Source organism: Hypomesus nipponensis, chromosome 3 (assembly GCF_054491055.1).
Source record: "Hypomesus nipponensis isolate SF chromosome 3, ASM5449105v1, whole genome shotgun sequence".
Classification (NCBI taxonomy): domain Eukaryota; kingdom Metazoa; phylum Chordata; class Actinopteri; order Osmeriformes; family Osmeridae; genus Hypomesus; species Hypomesus nipponensis.
Window position 1 is genome coordinate 18548448 of NC_140363.1, and position 23740 is coordinate 18572187.

At 51.0% G+C, this 23740-nt stretch overlaps 1 protein-coding gene across 1 annotated transcript in view; it reads left to right on the forward strand.

Annotated features, from left to right (window-relative positions):
* The window catches only part of esrrb (estrogen-related receptor beta), a 51547-nt gene that overhangs the window by 18179 nt on the left and 9628 nt on the right, over window positions 1-23740 (forward strand). The window contains exons 3-6 of the mRNA XM_084683317.1: window positions 2075-2484; window positions 8671-8787; window positions 16552-16662; window positions 17136-17297. Of these exons, the coding sequence (XP_084539443.1) occupies window positions 2088-2484; window positions 8671-8787; window positions 16552-16662; window positions 17136-17297 (787 nt within the window). The 5' untranslated portion in view covers window positions 2075-2087. The remainder of the gene's footprint in view (window positions 1-2074; window positions 2485-8670; window positions 8788-16551; window positions 16663-17135; window positions 17298-23740) is intronic.

A 23740-nucleotide genomic window follows, 5' to 3' on the forward strand; every position in this document is an offset into this window, starting at 1 on the left:
TTATCATTTTTATGGTTATTGTTTAACCGGTTTTTATAGTTACAGTGGGAAATACTGTAAATCGAGGACCATGGTTTCCAGTAAAATCGCGGTTCTGGGCTCTATATTGTGTACGCTCTATATTGAACAAAAACGAATCCTGGACTCAGGCAGGGGGCTTATTCCACAAGGTCAACGGCTTTAACAGGGGGCATTTTTTATTATTTATTTTAGCAGTTAACCTTTTTGTGAATTTCCAGAGGTGTTTGGAACCTGGAACAGCGATGAATATACATGACAGGAGGGAGGGAAACCCAGGAATGAGATTTAATTTGACTCGCTGACCCCCATCTCCACGGACCAGGAAGCCGGGGTGAGGAAAATAAGGTTGACCCCTGACCCCAGGGCCCACACCCTGCCGGCACCCACCCTTACAATTAAATCAGCCAGAGAGAGAGACACACAGAGAGAGACACAGAGAGAGAGAGAGAGAGAGACACAGAGAGAGAGAGAGAGAGACACACACAGAGAGAGAGAGAGAGAGAGAGAGACAGGGAGAGAGAGACAGAGAGAGAGAGAGAGAGAGGGTGTCCGGCACAGGGGAAACATTGGAGGCTCCTGCCTCCTCCCTGCTCTCCAGCTCGCAGGGTTATCCATCCCACCACTGACCCTGGCCGAGAGACCCAGAGTAGAGCTCCCTCTCTCCTGCTGTGTTGACAGGAACCCGACATGTCAACTATGTAAACATCGCCATTAGTTGGCAATATGCTAATGGGGCTAATGTGCTCCGGCAGAACCTGGGCTGTATGTCTGCCACTCACCAGGTAACCCTGGTGTCTGAATTAGCATAAACCACGCCAGGCTCAATTTCGGTCATGTGGGCTAGCGCTGGTGACCTTTCACCCTGGCGCTGGAGCCTAATGCAGAGGTATGTGTGTGACCTCGCCCTAACCCTCACAGGTCGCCATGGCCACACAACCTCTCCGATGCGATGAGGTCACCTGCCCCTCCTGGTGCTCGGTCGGCCTCGCTCGCGGCGTCCCCCGCGGAGAGCCCCGCTCCTGGCAGATTCAGAGCAGGTCTGTGCTGCGTCTGGACCTCCCCTGTTTGGGCTCTGTGCTGCGTCTGGACCTCCCCTGTTTGGGCTCTGTGCTGCGTCTGGACCTCCCCTGTTTGGGCTCTGTTTGGGTTAGAGGGCGGAGCTGACTCCCTCCCCTGAATCTGTATGGAGGAGGAGAAGCTGCAGTGTTAAAGGCTGCACGGTATCGACAGCGCCAGAGGCAGCACTTAACTTTACTCACAGCACTACATTAGATAAGATGTAGTCCCAAAGACTGTTATTAGGCAGGCGGGTAGAAAGTCAATATCCTGCCTGCCTCCTGACTGGAGAAGAGCAGGAACACCTCATCCCTCCTCATCCCTCTCCTCATCCCTCCTCATCCCTCCTCATCCCTCCTCATCCCTCCTCATCCCTCCTCATCCCCTCCTCATCCCTCCTCATCCCTCCTCATCCCTCCTCATCCCCTCCTCATCCCACCTCATCCCTCCTCATCCCTCCTCATCCCCTCCTCATCCCTCCTCATCCCCCTCCTCATCCCCCTCCTCATCCCTCTCCTCATCCCTCCTCATCCTCAGTGTCACACACCAGCAGCGCACTTCTGCTTTACCAACGTGTTGAAGGTGTGTGTGTGTGTGTGACACACATCAGAACGTTCTGCAGCTGGTCGACTGTGAGGCTAATGAGGCGCTTAGGATCCTCCCTCCTGGTTCATTTGTTCACGGGCAGGGTTAAGACACACTGTGGTGCACACACACACACGTACACATTCACGCGCACACATATACGCACTCATACACACACTGACTCACACACACACTCACTCACACACACACAGACCTTTGATGCAGGGTTAAAGATTAAAACTGGAGAAAAAGTCTGACACACAGATGAAGAGACATCTGTCTATCTAAAACAATCCCTGCTTGTGACTTGTCAGTCTAAATTCCCCGCTAATGACCCTGTTCCCCTGTTGTCACCCCCCTCTTCCCCTCCCCTCATCCTCCTTCCTCCCTCTTCCCCTCCCCCGTCCCCCAGGTTACTGAATAGGATGGCTGCTGATGAACGTCACCTGCCGTCCAGCTGTGGGTCGTACATCAAGACAGAGCCGTCTAGCCCCTCGTCAGTCATCGACACGGTCAGCCACCACAGCCCCAGCGGCAACTCCGACGCCAGCGGCGGCTATGTCAGCACCATGAACAGCCACTCCAACGGCCTGGACTCCCCCCCTATGTTCACACCCGGAGGGCTGGGCGCGGGCGCCTGCCGCAAGCGCTACGACGACTGCTCCAGCACCATCATGGAGGACTCGCCCATTAAGTGCGAATACATGTTGAACTCCATTCCCAAGAGGCTGTGTCTGGTCTGTGGAGACATAGCGTCGGGGTATCACTACGGAGTGGCCTCTTGTGAGGCCTGCAAAGCCTTTTTTAAAAGGACGATACAAGGTAACTCCTTCCTTCTGCCCCCCCGCAAACACGTAAACACACTTCATGCAAGGGATCCTCCCCCCTTCCACACGCGCACACACACGTCCATGACCAAACACTGAAACACACTCCAAACGGAGTATATCCCTAAACCTGCTGAAACACGTAAACACTCTTAAGGTTAGGGGGTTGACCAACACTCTAACAGCGTTCCCCCCTCTCTCCCAGTCAACAGCAATCCCCAAAGGATCCACACTGTCTCCTTCCTGGCCCTCTAACCCAGTCTCCCACTGCCATAAACACACACACACCACACCACACCACACACACACACACCACACACAACACACACACCACACACACATAACACACGGTCACTGCACACTGCTTTGTTGCATGGAACTTTTATACTGTATTGTTTGAAAATAATTGTACCTCATGTTATGCTGTCAATGATTGTACTGGAATTGTGTGAGATGAGGAGGGGAGATGAAAGTGTGGGGGGAGAATCATTTGCTGCCCTTATTAGTGACAGGCAGGCAGACGCATGCCCACATGTGGACATCTTCACATGGGGCAGGTTGGTAGTGAGAGACCAGGATGACATCATCAGCCAGGGTCAGGCTTGGCAAGGAGCAGTGATTGTGACATCATCAAGAGGGGTCAGATCTGGGTTGGGAGCGCTAGTGCTGTTTTTTCAGATGCCTAACGGGAGCTCAAAGTGTTTGGTTGATTATTCTCGTGTGAGTGTGTGTGTGTGTGTGTGTGTGTGTGTGTGTGTGTGTGTGTGTGCCTGGGGACTAGATCTGCATGATGAATCGCAGGTTCCTGTTAGAGAGGAAATGACAGACCCCCTGTGGAGAGAGTGTGTGTTTGGCCCACATTCATCAGAGGATGCAGGAATGACTTAGTCAGTGAAATCCTGTAGCACATGCTCAGAGCTCAGCCCGGTCTGACCGGCAACAGGAGGAACAGACGCTAGGCACAGCGACGACTACAATAGATCAAGTAATAAAGTACTGTCAAATCTTGACCAGTATTTTATTAGTATAGAAGTAGAAGTAGTATAATTCCTTAATTCCTAATAAGCCACAGTAAAAATCCCCCCCAAAATACGTTCGTCTGTGAATTTGTGAGTTTATAAGAATGTGATTTTTAAGTTCCAGTTGAGGGTGTGATTGTGAAAGAAGGAAAAACAGCAGAGTCTGTGTTCTGTCAAGACGGCTTACTAGTAAGTGTTGATTTTGGCTCCTCATCCCCTATCAGCTTCAAACAGTCTGTGTACCTTCTGCAGACAAACAAAAGCATTAAGCCAAGCGTCCCTGTTGACTGATGTTGCCATCCGCATTCCTGTCTGTTGACAAAAGATGAACATATTCTCTCAAGCAACATCCAGTAGTGAAAGTCAGCTTTTGTCCCAACGGCAGCACAAAGCCAACAGAACAGAGCCATCAGAGAAGAAAGAGACGTCTTAAGTGGAGCAACGACCGTAACAATTAAGAAAGAGGTGGATGAACGAGAAATGGAAATACGTTTTTTCTTTATATTTCTGCTCCTTCCTTCTACTTTGCATTGTCGATTTGAAATCCCTCTCTTTTCTCCTCTTGGAGGGCTGCCTGTAATGGAGCTAATCTGCCATCGTTTGTCCGAGCCACAGGAGTTTTGTCAATAACAATCAGCGTTTGGAAAGTGTAATTAAGGACGAGGCTTTTCATTAGGAGGAAGGGAGGGGGCCGTCTCCAGGGACGAGCCGGCCAATTAGAAACTCAGGCACGCGTCGCCGGGTAATTTCAGGGAAAGGAGGGAAAAAAAAAACAGGACTTCTTTAGATTGGAGAGGGACCCGACTGCTCTTTCAGAGGAGGAGAGGAGGAGAGGAGAGGCTTAATGGCATAATAATCAGACAGGGGTCCCAGCCACAGCAGCTGGGGGAGGGGGGAGAGGGAGGGGGGCGTGCTGTCGGGACTTTTGGAGGGGAGGGAGGAGGAGGGAAGGGGGGTGAAAGAATGGCAGGCAGGATGGGGAGTAGGGCTGAGGCGGGGAGGGATGGAGAGACCTTGGAATGAGAGGAGGGTGCTGATGATGAGAGCTGATTAATTAGAGCAGCGAGGAGGGCGGTCGAGGGTGCTGTGTGCGACTGCGTCGGCTAACGACGACAACAGAGGAAGTGTCTCTCTCCCCAGCCGTCAGTCACCAGCTTGAAGATAAAACAGGGGGAGCGGAGCAGGAACACAAGCCGCTTTATGTGGATGCTAGTTTATTACCCGTCCTTGAGATCAGTAACATTGTATCCCTATCCTGTGTGATAGGCACAGAGCTTTATTAGTGTATGTAGGGCAACATGCAAAGCGGTTTGAGTTGCACATTTATCCAACAATACAGGGTACAGTGAAGAGGCAAGAACACTTTAAATATTTTAGCCGGAAACATTTTCTGTTTGTCTGTCTGAGCTTGCTAGCTTTGTTAAGCTTTTCATCCACTCCACTTCATGTCTCCCCTCCGCTTCCTGAGGTTGAAGGGAACTGGACCTGATTCCCCTTCCTTTTCAACAAAAGCGAATGGCAAATCCATCTTCTGTCACCTATTCGTCCAGTGAAATGCCCCCTGAACTCCTACCTGGAGATAGTTACATTAGTCAAGCTGAGGCCCAAATTACCGTCAACCTAGATCCCCATCCATCCCAGAACCCCCTGCTCTCTGAGCTCCCTAATCGCACAGCCATCGCTGCAATACTCAAGCCCCAACAATCAAAAACATACATCTCTTATTGAACCTTATTTTCTTCCCATTTTGAACCCAAGTGTAAAATTGCTTGAAAACCAACTGAACTCTATGGCCCTCTTCTTTATATGGAGTAATAGACCTTGACAGTAAGCCTGTAAAAGTCAGTTTAGATTTTGATGAGAAATACCTGCCATTTTACTGTAATTTACTTACAAGACCTGACTTTCCCCTCTGTACCCTGGCACAGGTCCTGAAAAGCCATAAAATAAATTGAGATGAATACATACCTGTGTCCAGCGAGGGAAGCCTTTGTCTTCTTCTGCAGTCTGTTCTCATGTTATCCGTTTAATAAGGTAACCTCGGTTACGGGACACGCCCCCGGAGCGAGCTTTGGGTTCCAGGCGCTGAGTTAACCCTACAGACGCTTGACCCACTCTAAATCTAAGAAGGCATCCCTCACATGTCTGTCTAGTGTCCCCTTAAGGCTCTCGAACAGACCCGAAGCCGACCCGAAGCATTTTTTATGGTCGATTTAAATTTGTGTTTTTATTATCATGATTGCAGATCTTGTGAGAATTGTCAAAAGAAATATCTGTTTTGTGATTGTTATGAAGCTTCATAACAACGTGAGAGTGAGGTGAGAGAGGAGATGAAACGCGTGGGAGCTGAGTGGGCCGTCCCTGCCTCCACATAAGACATGCTGGGGCTTTGATGTCCCGGTGGCCACAGTGGATTTGTGTTTGTACTTTCTGTGTGTGTGTGTGTGTTCCCTGTGCATAAGCTGGGTTAGTTAGCCTCCAGTTGGATTGTGTCCTTTTCGGCCACCTCTGAGAAGATGAAGGGCGAGGGAGGAGAAGGGGAGAGGGGGAGGGAGGGGAGGAGGAATGCCCCTGTAAACACCAGAGTGTCCAGAGGGACCAGAAGGGTCAGTCCTGAAGCAGGGCTCTGGACCTGGCAGGCAGACCGGCACCACACACACACACCACACACACACCACACACACACACACCACACACCACACACACACACACCACACAAACACACCACACACACACACCACACACACACCACACCACACACACACCACACACACACCACACCACACACCACACACACACCACACCACACACCACACACACACCATACACACACACACACACACACACACCACACCACACCACACACACACCACACACACACCACACACACACACACCTGCCACACACACACACCACACCACACCCACACCACACACACACCACACACAAACACACACCTGCCACATGCCAATTTTGCCTTTTTGCAATCATGATATTATGAGGCAATGAGGCAAAATGACAATGATGAACAACAGCTCCAAATATTTTGCCACGTTTAAAACCATAAACAGAAAGGATTTCAGGAATTAGAATTAAGTCGTAATATATATATATTTATGTTTTATATAAACTATTCATAGCAGCAGAGTAACAATGAAGACTTCAGGCTGATTGCATTTTCTGAACAGATGGGAAATAGATGGGATTATTATGGTCTGGTTATGCTGTGACAACAGAGAAAACAACAGGAGTGAGAAAATCAGACCTCATCAACTGCTTTTTTCACACCTTTATTTACTCCAATCCCAAAGAGATCAGAGGAATTACCATAACGATTTCGAACCCAGATATAAAGGAGGAAATTCTAATTATTTAGCATATCTTGGGACCCTCTACTTGATCAGTCCAATAATGTTAACATAATTGCATAAGTTGTCAAAAGGGTTCTGGAGGTGGAACATCACTGGAATATTACACAGCTCTCTCTCTCCCTCTCTCTCTCCCTCTCTCTCTATCTCTCTCTCTCTCTTTCTCTCCCTACAACAACATGGATTGAGGGTCAGCACAGTATCTGGTTGAGGGAGTCAGGATGGAATCCCAATGTGTCTGTGTGTTCGTTTACATTCAAGCAGGGCAGCCAGTAGGCTGACCTACTGCACCTAAGCCTAGTCCTGAACTAAAACCTGTTTCAGTGGAGATCACAGAATTGTCCTTTTACTTTAGGATTGGGGTTAATCCACGTCTGGGGAACTGAGCCTTACTGCTCTATTGGTTCATTAACCTTCATGTTGGTACTGTATATGTATAGGGGATTCTCAAAATGTTCATATTTTGTGACACAGCCTACTAATGCAGTATAATAGATGGTATGGCATGGCGGGCGATGTTACCAAAAATATTATTTTTCTAAAAAAGAAAACAAGGCCTGAGAAAATAACAGTGGTGAAAACAGTAAACATGTTTTTGTTCCTTTACAATCCAAGCTACACTATGATTTAAATTCAGAACCAGCACCACCAGCTATTATTTAGAAACCCTTTATTGAAAACCCTTGAACAGCCCTCAGTAAAACACAGGTATTGGGACACACAAGGAGATCTGCACCATACATCCTGCCCTTTATGTCGCTAATGCTACACTACAACGGAAACATCTCTTTCATTGTGTTGCAGTGAAACCATTTCTTTTTTTCTGGCGCTGTCCTGGACTCAGTCCTCTACAGTGGCTGGGCTGAATAATGCATAAGGACTCAGGCCCTTGCGTTATGTAAATAGTCAACAATGGCAACAGGGGTAACAACAGGTTTGGATCCGATGGAGCATTATGTAAAGTGTACAGGGGCCCAGCTCCCTACCCTGCTATCGAGGACGGTGGCTTGGGCCCCCAGGAGCATGGGGAGGGGGGATGGAGGGAGGTTGGGGGGAGGGCAGTCTGCACACGAGACCTGGAGGGGACTCGCTCAGAATTAATGAGGCCAATTTAGCGAGGGGCCAGGGTGGTGACTGTGGAAGGGTTCCTGGAGGATTAGTGTAGGTCCCCCCCTCTACTTGTCTCTCTCTCTCCAACCCCTCTCTCTCTCTCTCTCTCTCTCTCTCTCTCTCTCTCTCTCTATCTCTCTCTATCTCTCTCTCTCTCTCTCTCTCTCTCTCTCTCTCTCTCTCTCTCTCTCTCTCTCTCTCTCTCTCTCTCTCTCTCTCTCTCTCTCTCTCTCTCTCTCTCTCTCTCTCTCTCTCTCTCTCTCTCTCTCTCTCTCTCTCTCTCTCTCTCTTCTCTCTCTCTCTCCTTCTCTCTCTCTTTCCATTCCCACCCTCTCCTTCTCTCTCTCTTTCCATTCCCACCCTCTCTCTCTCTCTCTCTCTCTCTCTCTCTCTCTCTCTCTCTCTCTCTCTCTCTCTCTCTCTCTCTCTCTCTATCCCCTCTCCTTCTCTCTCTCTCTCTCTCTCTCTCTCTCCATACCCTCCCTCTCTCTTCTGGAAGTTACCTTGTCGCTTGAGGACAGACGTCTCACCCCAGCCACTCCGCCCCTGAAATAGATTCCATAGGATGTGATTAGGCCAGCGTTCGCCCTGCGGGGAGCCAGACTCTGTGTGCTGCTCGTGACAAAACAGCTCTGGGGCTGTCCTTTGTACCCAGGGCTAACCCACCTCTCCTCTCCTCCTCAGGAAACATAGAGTACAGCTGTCCCGCCACCAACGAGTGTGAGATCACGAAACGGAGACGCAAGTCGTGTCAAGCCTGCCGCTTCATGAAGTGTCTGAAAGTGGGGATGCTGAAGGAAGGTAAGGGGATCCAGCACGTGTGCACCTGCAGCTCGCATGTCCTCCCTCAGATCCGCCTCATGCTGTCAGAGACAGTAGCAGGAAGTCAGAACCACCACAGCTCCCAGGCTGAGCCAGGCCGCCTTACCCCAGACATCTCAATCTGAGTGGGGGGGGGGGGTGCTTCTGCAGGGATAGCCCTGAGTCCCCCCAGCCCCCAGCCCTGAGTCCCCCCAGCCCCCAGCCCTGAGTCCCCCCAGCCCCCAGCCCTGAGTCCCCCCAGCCCCCAGCCTTGAGTCCCCCCAGCCCCCAGCCCTGAGTCCCCCCAGCCCCCAGCCCTGAGTCCCCCCAGCCCCCAGCCCTGAGTCCCCCCAGCCCCCAGCCCTGAGTCCCCCCAGCCCCCAGCCCTGAGTCCCCCCAGCCCCCAGCCTTGAGTCCCCCCAGCCCCCAGCCCTGAGTCCCCCCAGCCCCCAGCCCTGAGTCCCCCAGCCCCCAGCCCTGAGTCCCCCCAGCCCCCAGCCTTGAGTCCCCCCAGCCCCCAGCCCTGAGTCCCCCCAGCCCCCAGCCTTGAGTCCCCCCAGCCCCCAGCCCTGAGTCCCCCCAGCCCCCAGCCCTGAGTCCCCCCAGCCCCCAGCCCTGAGTCCCCCCAGCCCCCAGCCCTGAGTCCCCCCAGCCCCCCTGTCTTCCCCCACCAACACAGCAGTAAATAATGTGCAGTTGAGATGAGGACAGAAATATGCTGAATAGGTCGATCTGGCTGTCTGAGTAATAGAAAAGTAACAGTATTCCGACTGGAAAGGCTTTTCCTGGGTCCCTGAGCACACAGTCAGGCCGGTCGCAGCTCTCCCCGGAATATTGATCCGCTAAATGTTTTCCGAACATCTCAGCTCTCTTCCTGTGGATGTTTTTTTAAAGTCACGCCAGCTGGGAATTTAGTGACAATTAAACATGCTGCCAATAGATTTCTCTGGAAGCACCCCCCTCCCCCTCCACCCACCCAATCCACACCCACCCACCAAGCCCCCTTGGGACCCCTGGACTGGGCCGGGGACCCCCCCACACACACCAGTCCTGCCCTGCATTAGTGACTTTCCTCATCTGCCACCTCCCTGGTTGGGGCCTGTAAAGGACCAGACACAGGACCAGACACAGGACCAGACACAGGACCAGACCCAGGACCAGACACAGGACCAGACACAGGACCAGACACAGGATCAGACACAGGACTAGACACAGGACCAGACACAGGACCAGACACAGGACCAGACCCAGACCCAGACCCAGACCCAGACCCAGACCAGGACCAGGACCAGGACAAGACCCAGGACCAGACACAGGACCAGACCCAGGACCAGACACAGGACCAGACACAGGACCAGACACAGGACCAGACACAGGACCAGACCCAGGACCAGACACAGGACCAAGGAGAGATGGCTGCTGGGGATCGAAGGATGTGATGTTGTGTTCACTCTTCTCTCAGCTCAGGGCTTAAAAAGGAAACGTATTTAGTTGTTTCTCTGAGCGCTTGCTGAGAACAGGTCATGTGGTGATCATGTGATACGGTACGATCACCTCCTCTCTCTCTCTCTCTCTTTCTCTCTCCCTCTCTCTCTCCCTCTCTCTCTGTCTCTCTCTTTCTCTCTCTCTCTCTCTCTCTCTCTCTCTCCCTCCCTCTCTCTCTCCCTCTTATGGAACACGAGGACAAACAGGAAGAGAAACTGCATTAGCAAGAGATCTTTATGCTCTCGCTCAATTACTTTTTTCACAATTTTGCGGGGTCTTGAAATCCTATTCCTTACGACATTATCAATGCCCTCAATTATTGTCTCTATCCACATATTTCTGCCCCCCCCCCTCCCCCAACATTAAGTGCTGTAGATATTCAGCCCCCCCCCCCCGTTACTCACTAGAGAATGGAATCTATAGACATCTATATTTCAAGTCTCCAACTCTCTCCACAGAGTGGCCTGTATGGATCTCAGCACAGTAACAGAATCCCCCTGACTTCAGCCAGCCACACAGAGACACAGGTCCAGAAAGGGAGAGAGTAATCACATTACTGTCTGATGAAAAATTCATGCTAATATATCATTTGGGGGAATAAGAGACCACAATATAGGTAACAATGGCCATAAATGAATGACCAGTGTCGGATCATAGTGAGAGAGTGTGGTGCTGGAATGAGCTCTTAGACTGACACATGTTCTAAGGCTCCAGTAGGTACAACCTACCCAGATTGAGAGTAGACCTCGTTTTTACCAACGTGTCTCTCAGCATCAACGCTGTGCTGTAGATGCTGAGAGTTAGGTGACGTTCTGCGAGGATCGAGACTCCTCCCCCCTCTCTGCATCTTCAAAAAACATCAAATAAGCGAAACAACCGAAGCAAAACGATTCTGAACTTCATGAAATTCAGAAAATGGTCGTGTAAAGAAATGGGGACAGGAGAAAGAGAGATGGAGACAGAGAGAGAGAGAGAGAGAGAGACAGAGAGAGAGAGAGAGAGAGAGAGAGAGAGAGAGAGACAGAGAGAGAGAGAGAGAGACAGAGAGAGGCAGAGAGAGAGAGAGAGAGAGAGAGAGAGAGAGACAGAGAGAGGCAGAGAGAGAGAGAGAGAGGCAGAGAGAGAGAGACAGAGAGAGATACAGGAGAGAGAGATACAGAAGAGAGAGAGATACAAAAGAGAGAGAGAGACAGAAGAGACATAGACAGAGGGAGACGGACGGAAAGAGAGAGGGAGGGAGAGAAAGAGATACAGGAGGGACAGATGGAGAGAGAGGGATGAGACACGGCCTGTCTCTGGCCAGTGTAAGCTCCATTAGGCCGCGGGCTCAACACCGTGGTTAGTGTCCAGGTCCAGAGCCTGGCTCTCTCATGTGACTGAGGCCTGCTCTCTGACTTCATTACTGCAGAAAGGTCACTACTCTCTCGGTGGAAAAAACTCCTAATTATAACTTTACAACTCCAGCAAGGTGTAACACTGTCCCCTCCCACACCAGGGTGACCAGAGGAACTATATCCACCACACCGCTAACTGACAGGATGGCAAGGAAGTGTGTGTGATAGTCACATGTTTAGCACAGGGGAGAAGGAACTGTAAACTTCCTTTATTTAGATTTATCGTAAGATGGTGGTTGAGCTAAGCTAACACAGGAGAGGTAAGAGATCCTCGAAGATGAACAGTCTTAGAGTGGACCTGCCAGAGACCAGTGTTGAATCGCTGTACTTTCCCTCAACTGTATGAAAGAGGAAGTGATCAATAGGGGGAATCAAATGTCACGGGCTACAGGTTTTTCCTCTGATCAATGGACGAGGATCAGAGCTTAGAGGGAGAGGAAGAGCAGATACAAGGAGAGATTACACTGATATCACGGAGTAGGATCAGGAGTAGGAACCTTGTTCTCTCCCCATTCTCTCTCTCTCTCTCTCTCTCTCTCTCTCTCTCTCTCTCTCTCTCTCTCTCTCTGTCTCTCTCTCTCTCTCTCTCTCTCTCTCTCTCTCTCTCTCTCTCTCTCTCTCTCTCTCTCTCTCTGTCTCTCTCTCGCTGTCTCTCTCGGTCTCTCTGTCTCTGTCTCTCTCTGTCTCTCTCTCTGTCTCTCTCACTCTCTTTTTATCTCTGCCTCTCCCTGTCCATCTCTCCAGCTCTATATCTATTTCCCCCTCTTGCTCTCTGTCACACACATACGCACACACACACAGACACCCAGGAAAACGTCCGACCTGGCCCATCCTTCTCTCTACCAGTAGATCCAGAACGTTCACGTCCACCCTCTCCTGGTGAGCTGTGCGCCTGGAGAACAGAGACCCTAGAGGACTGAGTGTCTGAGCCCCCCCCCCCCCCTGACTGCAGCTCCTGCATGAGTCTGACAGACAGCACACAGGGACACATGTGGGACAAAGAAGCAGGGTTAAGCAGGTTCACAGCTCCCTGTATAGAGTTCTTACTGGTGCTCTTACTGTGTGCCAGGCATGCACAGCCCCACCTCATCCCACTATAGCACATACAGTGCAGACACACCAACCACAGCATACCCAGCGAGCGGACAATGAACACACACACACACACACTGTGTCAGAGATGCAGTGAAGACACCGTGAGGTGAGGTGAATGTGGGATGTGGAAAGTCCGATATTAAACCATCAGGTTGTTCCGCTGAAGTGTCATTTTAAAATGTCAGGCTTGTTTAAACAGTGTGTGCAGTGTGAGAGGGGAGTGTTCCCATCCTGGTGCGGCCTCCCCAGGCCAAGGATCTCTCCAGGGGCCTCGGGGGACGGTGGACAGGGGGGCCTGCTGGGGGGGCCTGCTGGGGGGGGCCTACTAGGGGGGCCTGCTGGGGGAGGCCTGCTGGGGGGCCTGCTGGGGGGGGCCTGCTGGGGGGGCCTGCTGGGGGGGCCTGCTAGGGGGGCCTGCTAGGGGGGGCCTGCTGGGGGGGCCTGCTAGGGGGGCCTGCTAGGGGGGGCCTGACTTGTGACCATTTTTCCGCTGCCCTCGCTCATCACCACTCGTGATTAAAAACGCTGCGACACGCTCACAAGCACGCCAAGCTGGCAACAGGGGCTCTTTGAAATAGTGCTGATGGGGGTTTAGCAGGTCGGCTGCCTTGAAAGGCAGGGTTCACCATGCCTTGCCATGTGGCCTTCTGATTTTCCCAGCTAAAATAGGGTCTGCCTAAGCCCCCCTTGGCACTGCCAACCATCCCAGGCATCCTGACACTTTCCCCAGGGAGAGTTGGCCCCAACAGGTGAGACGCCCAAAATACGGCCCCTTGCCCCTACCGGCCACACAAAGTGAGTGAAGACAAGCCCTTTTGTAGGAGTGCGCTCTGAGGGGGATTATTATTGTTTTTGGAGAGAAAGAGGACCCCCGGGTCAGCTGGCCTGGGCCCCCGCCCGAGCACTGTGCTAATCCACGCGCGAATGCCAGCCGTCTTGGCCAAGATCCTTCTCTCTCCCTCCACCCTGGTTCCCCCTCTCCCTCCACCCTGGTTCCCTCTCTCCCTCCACCCTGGTTCCCTCTCTCCCTCCACCCTGGTTCCCTCTCTCCCTCCACCCTGAGTTCCCCCTCTCCCTCCACCTTGCTCTTCAGAACTGACACCTGAGAGCTGTGCTACCAACACCACCCTCCCTGCAGTCGGCCGCGGGGCACGCGCCTAACCACAGAGCTGTCTGGGGATGAGACAATCCTCTCACACACACACTCTCACACACACTCACAGACACTCACACTCTCACACACACTCTCACACACACACTAAAACCCCCCCTCACACTAAACCCCCCCCCCCCCCTAAAGGTACAGATCACAAACAAGACATTCAGTATTGTGAGGACCAGAGAGGTGGTAAACAGGCCTCACTTTAAGAGATGAGTTTAATGACAAGACTCACTAAACAAGTAAACAAACAGGTCCACTCGTTCTCCTTCACACCCTGCTCTCCCTCTTTCTCTCTCTCTCTCCCTCTCTCTCTCTCTCCCACTCTCTCTCTCCCCCTCTCCTCCCTGTCTGTGCCTGACCCTCCTGCCTGTAAATTAGGCAGGTTAGTGCCAAGCTTTAATTCCTGTCAGCATCTGTTAATTGTGACCAGGACTGCTCTAATTAAAACAGGCACCCATGTACCTTGGAATCCTCCCGCTGGCTTTGCTGGGCTGGCCCACACAGCCACACATCTCCACAGGCAGGGGGGTGAGGGGAAGGTGAGGCAGGAGGCAGGAGGCAGGCCTGCCTCCATCTGACAGTGACTGAGCTCTTGAGGACAGAGGCAGGACACAGTAGAATGGAGTGACATCACAATTACCACAGAGAGGAATTTTCCGTTCCAGCAGCTTGGACACAGAGCTTAAACCCAGCACCGAAGAGGTGATATCCGAGTCCATCTTCGTATGAGTCCATCCTCATGTCTTCAGCCTGAGACCAGATCGACCAGAGGAAGCGCGTCCTCTACGTGTCCAGAGAGGAAATGTGATTTTTACTGTAATGTGGCAGCCATCAGATGATCACCCAGTGCATGCTGGGAAGGGTGAGCCTCTATTGGGAATTGTGGGTAATTAGGTTAGTGGGTTGTCAGTGTCAGGAAATTGAAAGACAATCCTAATCAGATTTGCGTTTCCAGGGAATCAAATAATTTGTATAAGTAGAGAGAAATCTCCTCAATTCTTATCCTGCGTGAAAACTCTGGGTATCATCGCGGTGTGTGTGAGCCAGGCAGGGACAGCCGTGGAGGTAGAGAGGGGTGAAAATGAAATAGTCTGTTTTCGTAATCCGTATCATTTCATTTCTTTCGGTGAAATGAATCTCCCTGCTGCATGTGACACCACATCCCTGCTCTCCCTCTCTCCCCGATCTCCCTGCTCTCCCTCTCTCCCCGATCTCCCTGCTCTCCCTCTCTCCCTGAGCTCGTCCGTCCAGCGACCTTTAATCACGACCGCCGGACTCTTCCGGACTCCCTTCCCAGAGAGCAGGCTGAGGGGGGAATAACACTCGTCTAGTTTGCCGGGGCAACACGCTGCCCTGTTAGTGATGAAATCATCCAGGAAGTGTCCTGGCTGTGGGCCGTCAGCTCGGAGGGAGTCTGGATACGGCCATTCATCCCTTTCTTCCGTCACCACTCTGGAGAACGCCTCAGCAACTCTTCAGAGTTAAATTACAAAACAAAAGAGATTTTTTTTCCCTCGATAGAAGAGAAGCCATGGAAGAGAACGACTCCCCTGAGACTGTGTGAACTGCTTCTTCATGCTGCTGTTCTGCTCTGTATGGCGATACGACCAATATATGGAGATGCACCATGCCAATGTAAACACATAACCATTACACCAAATCACAAGGCGGTAGTATCAACTAAACAGCACTGCAGATGAAATATTTTTTTTACTACGTCCCAAAAATAATAGAACAGAAAGAGACATCCCAATGGAAACATTCTTATCAAATAATGAGATAATAAATAACTTATGTTATGATGAGGCCAGCTGACATTTACAGTATCAGTGCAGCACCTGGGTCGTGGAGGCGTGGCCGTGGCGATAAGACTTCTCTCCAGCGCCTCAGAAACAGAGCTCAAATAAGGCTCTTTTTATAGGAAAGCTACACCTAGCTATCTATTTGCCAGAGGACACTGGCCAGACCTGGACACGAGGAGAGTGTGTTGGGGAGTGTGTGTTTTGTATTCCGAGGGCTTTGCTGCTGGTGTAGTCTCTCTGAGTGCTGCTGAGTAGAGGCTGCTGAGTATCCTGGTCTGAGCAGCCTGTGTATTAGTATGCTGTCTGCCTCACCCAAAAAGCTAAATAATTAGAGGGCCAGTCTGTGAGATCATTGACCCTGCGTTAAATATTCATATGTTTAGAACAGGTCTGGGCTCAGCTGTGTCACAGTAGACCAGCCAGGCAGGGAGCACATATGGGAACCCAGGCCTTCCTCTGACACTCTCACACACCTTCTCTCACACACACACACACTGGTACTTTCACACACTCCCTCACACACACACTCGCACGCACGCACGCACACAACACAGACACACACATTCTCTGCCTCACCATGTGCAAACAAAAGATTTCCTCCCCTTTCTCATCTCAGTCAATCACACCTCAGTTTTAGACGGCAGACGTTGAAATACTGCTCATATCTTTGTCCAGATAATGCTGTAGCCACTGAGACACAGATCTCACATCTCATGTGTGTCATGTGATCGCTGAGTCATTGTGACAGGGCTGCCCTGTCTCTCCGGGACGTGATTGTTTGAACGGATTATGCTAACGCTAACGCTAACCCTGCTCTCTATCCCAGGAGTGCGACTCGACCGGGTACGAGGGGGCAGACAGAAGTACAAGAGGAGGATGGATGCAGAGAACACTGCGTACCTGGGGCTGACCCTCCCTCCGCCTGCCAAGAAGCCCCGTAAGTACAGCCCTGTCACCCCCTCGTATCCCTGCGCCGAGTCCCGTCACCCCCACCTGCCTGTCACTGCCAGGCCGGGACTAGCGCTGGTATTCTGGAGCCAGACTGTCTCTGCTGTAGAGGGCTGTGTTCTCTCAGGAGAGCCGGTCTCTATATAGGCCAGGTAGTGTTGCCGTCACGGCTGAATGACGCTGCTCCTCTCAGCAGATGACCGATATTAGACAATGAGGCTTTGGGGACTCTACAGCCCTCACGCTGTCTCACACAAGGAGAAAGTATTTCCAGGAACAACATATTGAATGTATTAAAACCATTATTTATACTATTTATTGAATTTTATGTTTGAGAGATAAAAAAAAATGTACGTGCAAAATGTGTGGTAGTTATCTGTGTTTACTGTGCATTGGGACAACTGTCTGTGTGTGTATGCTGGTAATGACCTTTGACCCTTGCCGTGACCCCTCCCTCCCCAGTCACCAAGATCGTGTCCCACCTGCTGGTGGCCGAGCCAGAGAAGATCTACGCCATGCCAGACCCCACCATGCCCGAGAGCGACATCAAGGCCCTCACCACGCTGTGCGACCTGGCAGACAGAGAGCTGGTGGTCATCATCGGCTGGGCCAAGCACATCCCAGGTACCCCTGCTGCTCCCCCTGGTCCTAGAGAACACCTGATCACTGACCCCTTCTCTCTCGCTCTCTCGCTCTCTCTCTCGCTCTCGCTCTCTCTTTCTCTCACTCTCTCTCTCTATGTCTCTCTCTCATTCTCACTCTGTCTCTCTCTCAAAATATCCCCCACACACAAACACACAGTCCTGCCTTGCAAGTGCGTGAGACTGCAGACGTGGTGACATCACAATCACATGGGACATTTAAAGCAGAACATCAGACACTTTTAAATAAGATATCACACGGCCATCCCTCCCCCCCCCGCACTCACCCCCCCCCCACCCCCCCACCCCACCCCTGCTTGAATTGAATTATTGATGGGCATAATCATGTTTCTCCTCTGGCCCATAGTAGAGCTGATAGAGGGATTAGGTTAAAAGAAGCTGTCGAATTAAGGATCCTGCGTCTCACGTCAGCAGAGATTCTGCTTCCTTCAAGAGTTCTCCTCACATTCTGACAGAGAACACGTTGTTTAGGGACTCTTTCTGCAACCAAAGCAGATTCTCTCTGATCTTGGGCTTGACCCCCATAACTCCTGCTGGCTGCAGCCCTACATGAGCGCCTGGGTGGAGGCGACTGTTAGTGTCTCCTCTGTAACCTCGTCTCTCATCAGCATAACTGGGACAGAAGCTAAGCCATCATCACACGGCTGTCAGGATATCAGGGAACACACACACTCACGTGCTCAAGCACATGCTGTACGCACACACACACACACATGCTGTACCGCACACACTCACGTGCACACACACACACATGCACGTGCACACTCTCTGGATCCAGGGGTCCACGAGAAAACTGCCACAGGTAATTAATCCTGGAGATAAATGACAATGTAATTCCTGTATTTAAATGTGCTGTAACTTTAACCAGGTCTGGTCACTGGCCTGGTGAAGACCAAAGGCCTGTCAGAGTACTGCTCCTACAGCAGGATCATAGTATTCCTGTCAGAGTACTGCTCCTACTGCAGGATCATAGTATTCCTGTCAGAGTACTGCTCCTACTGCAGGATCATAGTATTCCTGTCAGAGTACTGCTCCTACTGCAGGATCATAGTATTCCTGTCAGAGTACTGCTCCTACAGCAGGATCATAGTATTCCTGTCAGAGTACTGTTCCTACAGCAGGATCATGGTATTCCTGTCAGAGTACTGCTCCTACAGCAGGATCATAGTATTCCTGTCAGAGTACTGCTCCTACAGCAAGATCATAGTATTCCTGTCAGAGTACTGCTCCTACTGCAGGATCATAGTATTCCTGTCAGAGTACTGCTCCTACAGCAGGATCATGGTATTCCTGTCAGAGTACTGCTCCTACAGCAGGATCATAGTATTCCTGTCAGAGTACTGCTCCTACTGCAGGATCATAGTATTCCTGTCAGAGTACTGTTCCTACAGCAGGATCATAGTATTCCTGTCAGAGTACTGCTCCTACTGCAGGATCATAGTATTCCTGTCAGAGTACTGCTCCTACAGCAGGATCATGGTATTCCTGTCAGAGTACTGGTCCTACTGCAGGATCATAGTATTTCTGACAAGGGTGCAGGAGGGATATTAGGCAGGTACAGGGAGATCTGAGGGTTATTAGACAGGTACAGAGAGATCTGGGGGATATTAGGCAGGTACAGGAAGATCTGGGGGTTATTAGACAGGTACAGGGAGATCTGGTAAGGAGATTATGGCCACAGACCTGCTTACTTCTCCTGGCTGGGCAGCAGGGTGGCTGGGCAGCAGGGCGCGGTGCAGCAGGGCACAATGTTGACTCAGCACAGAGAGAGTTTACCCAAGAAGCTTAACCAGCACAGACTTCTCCTGACCAGTAACACTGTCCCCCTGCCTCCAGCCTGACCCCGAAAACACACACACATACACACACACCACACACACACACACACACACACACACACACACACACACCACACACACATGCTCACATACACTCAACACAGATCAAACTCCACACACACACACACTATTGATACAGGCACAATATACTGTGGTAAAACATACAAATCACTCTCAATGAGTAATTAGTATAATTGTAAAAACAAACAGTAGATCTTAGATGAAAGACTGTTTCGGTGATTTATTTAAACTCAGAAATGGATGATTGTCGCTGTCGTCTGTATGGAATGATGTCATTAGGGTGTACACAGCTGTCATTACAGAACACAGGACGTGCTCGTGCTAGAGAGCTGTTTATGTTCCTTCAGCTAAGTGCTGTGTTCATCAGATTACCCTGACACCTCCTGAGCATGGGGAAGGAGAGGACTCTTAATGGGATTTGCTGTAAACGCCTTGACAAAACGCTTGTCATTCAGAACGACTCCATAATGATCATTTAACCTAAAACTTCACCAGCAAGCCAGACTGTCCTGACAGGTAGAGATGTGTGTGTGTGTGTGTTGGGCTCATTGTAGTGAGTTGATGAGCTGTAAGAAGATTATTTTGATCTGCCTTTATGCTCACGCGATGTGCGCGTGCACACACACACACACACATTCACTCTCACACACAAACACACGCACACACACACCCTCTCTCCACACACACAAAACAGTTTCTAACAAGTCCCTCTTTATTAGAAGTTCCAGGAACGTAATGATCGGTGTACCACAGTATGCGACAAGTACTGCCGTGGTTCAGCTGCAGCTGTGTGCGTGTGTGTGAGTGAGTGTGTGTGTGTGAGTGTGTGTCTGTGTGTGTGTGAGTGAGTGTGTGTGTGTGCGTCCCCGTGGTGCGGTCTGTATTAGAACAGTCCATCTCCCCTGGCTATGAAGTGGCTGCATAATTGAGTTGTACATGGCTGAACCTGATCAGAGATGGTTGAGTGACTGAGTCAGACTCCAGCACTAACACGGCTGCAGCAACTTCACCTCAGGGCGGACACTGCACTCCTCCTCCCTCCTCTCTCCTCGTCCCACCACTGCGCACCTCTCTTCTCCTCCTCTCCTCCCTCCTCTCCTCCTCTCTCCTCTCCTCCTCTCTCCTCTCCTCCTCCCTCCTCTCCTCCTCTCCTCTCTCCTTTCCTCCTCCCTCCTCTCTCCTCTTCCCACCACTGAGCGCCTCTCTTCTCCTCCTCTCCTCTCTCTCCCTCCTTTCTCCTCCTCTCCTTTCCTCCTCCCTCCTCTCTCCTTCTCCCTTCTCTCTCCTCTCCCTACCGTGGGAGGACAGGACAGAACACTGCTGATTGTATTCTGATAGATTTTTTCGGCCCTTGGCAATGGAATTAAACAGATTAACAGTTCATTATGAAGTAGGCCACATTGATTTGGATGCTGACAGATGGGCAATAACCAAAGTCCAAAGGTAACAATTTAGACGTCCAGGAAATTGGCACTTAAGTTCTCCCTGATTGATTTTTCATTGCCTCTTTTCTCCGCTAACATTTGAAAAGTGTTTTAAAATCAGGATATTTGCAGCGAAATTGGTCCATCCCATTGAGTACTATTAACTGTGGAGCCATTGTCTCAAAATATGCAATCTATAGTTTTCTCTAATATCTGTCTCCGTTAATGACTGTGAAACGTGTTAATTTACCGTACAGCTCATCTACACTCGACATGTCATTGGTACCGAACATTAAGAATATTAGCAAAAAAATGACAGTCCAGTGAACAGGATGTGGAGTCTGGTGTCAAGGGTCTTTTTCAGGTTTCCTGTCATCACGTCCTGTAATAGTCCAGCCAGGACTGCCAATCTGTGTCTGATGAATTGGTAATGACATCGAAGCTTTAGACGCTCGTGTCATTTCTGCTAATAGCCTCGGTCTGGGCTAATATGGCCGGGGTGTGACAGGAGCATGGTCATTAGGGCCGGCGCTAGGCAGATGATGACAGATGGCTTGTTGCTCCTAAGGTGCTAACATCCTCTGACACACATAGCTGCCCATTGTCTCCCCCCTCTTCTCCCCCCTCACCAGCAGCATGTCACAGTGTCCAAGTGCTTTAAGTTGATCTAAGTATACTGGCAGCGTCCACATACTGTGACCTCCTGGACCCCAGACATAGCTGCTCTCCTGGGGAGAGGCGGTGGCCATGCAGGGTCTCCTGACCCCTGACTCCTGACCCCCTCCTCCTCCTCTCTCCCTCCACCTGCCCCCCTACACCCACCCAGCCACTGGGCCAACGCCTCCCTGGGTGGAGACTGTGCTGAGCTGGAGGACTGTCCCCCTGCAGCCAGCGGGGCTGAGGGGACGTCCTCGACGGGGACGCTTCAGAGGTGTGTGACGCAGGGTGGACGTGGAGCTGGTGTGGCGGCTTCCTGTCATGGTCAGCAGGTCTCAACTGAGCATGATCTCACCCAATCAGCTCTGAGCATGATCTGACCCAATCAGCTCTGAGCATGATCTGACCCAATCAGCTCTGATCGTGATCTGACCCAATCAGCTCTGAGCATGATCTCATCCAATCAGCTCTGAACATGATCTCACCCAATCAGGTCTGAGCGTGATCTGACCCAATCAGCTCTGAGCATGATCTCATCCAATCAGCTCTGAGCATGATCTCACCCAATCAGGTCTGAGCGTGATCTGACCCAATCAGCTCTGAGCATCCAGGTCTGTGCTTCCTGTCCGACGTCGATCCTCCAGCCCGTCAATAACTCTTGACTCTTGGTTTCTTTTTTTATACCCTCGTAATGACACCTTTTCCACCGTTGCCTTGAGACTCGGAGACTGTAGTGATCGTTTTATTTCTGAATGGTGTTTGGGGAATATTTATCATCTCAGCTTTATTTCATTTAATCTTGTCAGAAGGACGACAGGCAGCTTCAGATGCTAGCTTGGAGAAGACTCCAGGAGATATCTCTTGTATGTTGTCATGTTTGTGTCATCTCAAACCAACCCCCCCTTTGCCTCCTGTCCCCCCACCCCCAGCCCCCACCCTGGTCCCCCACCCAGGGCCCCCGGGACCCCCCCAGGACCCCCAACCTCCAGCCCCCCCACCAACTCTCCTGCAGGCTGTTGTTTTCTCTTTGCCATTAAATTGTGAAATCTACTTGGTGTGATCCCAGGCTGATCTCTTTCAAGCTGTATAATCTCCTTGTAACAGAGTGTGAATACTGCCGGGCAATAAATCAGCACCTCATCAGTGCACTTTATTAAATATAGACACCAACAGACAGCTCTTAGTATATTCAATTTACCCTCTGACGTAGGCCTCAACACAGGAGATAAAGATAGATGGAGCAATCAGGTGGATGCTGAGGGCCAGGCCCGGGCAGGCAGGCATCGAGGCTGCTGGGAGATTGAGATGGGGGCGTATCAGAGACAAGCAGGTGGGCAGGGGGGCTGGGGAGGGGCAGGAAGGGGACATCTGCCAGGCAGGCTGGGGGGAGAAGGGGGGGTGGGGGGATAGGGGGTGGGGGGGGAGAGGAGTGGGGTGGGGGGTGGAGGAGGGGGGTGGTGGCTTTATTTAGTTACCGGTGGGGTATATGTTTACGGGCATCACCAAGCCCTGTGTGTCACAGGGATTCGAACGTGTCGTACAAGCTCACAACAACAAAAGGTGTTTCAAAGTGAACGTCATGTTGGTAAAAAGGAACGTGTTTGGTTGGGATGTGCCTTTAAGACGTCGTCAGGTTGGCACTCTTCCCTCATTAAGCAGTGTGGCTGGTTGGCAGCCCAGATAAATGACATGTAATTATGAGGATGATTAAAGTGTGAGTCTTCCTGGTCTTGGGGCTGAACAGAGAGATGTAATGTCCGCCCTGAGCAGAGGGGCCGTGGGGGGAGATAAATACTCCCTGGCAGGGGTCACAAGGTCACGAGGTGCAGATTAAGACAAGGGGATTACTGTATTTAACGTTATACAACCTCATCATGTTCACAGGCCACTGGTCAAATCACCCATTTCCAGCCACTTACAATGGGATAATGGTTATCGTGTTAAAAACAGAGATAGCCAGCTCCGCTAACAGGAATCGGCTGAAGTGTTTCATTTCAGACCAATTTTTTTTAAATATATAACAGGCCCGGCTTCAACTGTCTAGCGCTACGACACAAAGATGTTTTGCAATATTTTTTTCCAGGTTGAATTTCTGGTTGTATTGACAGGTTTCCGCTGTGTGCTGTGTGGCAGGCTGGTTGGCCTGCAGTGTGAGGTGAAAACACCCAGGAGGTCTCACTGCAAGCTGAGCTGCTGTACATACGGCCAGGCTTCAGGTCAGATTATTGATGTCAAGCGCAGCATTTTATGAGAAGCAGCCATTGATTGGGTCCTCCTGACACTGTCATGTAAATTCAGGAAGAATCATGGCTGACAGCTGTAAGTTACACGTGCAAACACCCTCATGTGCATTATATTATTTATTATCTCTCTCCCTCTTGCTCTTTCATCTGTTCACCCCCACACACACAAGCACCCACACACACGCACTCACACACACAGGCACCGACACACACAGAAGAATG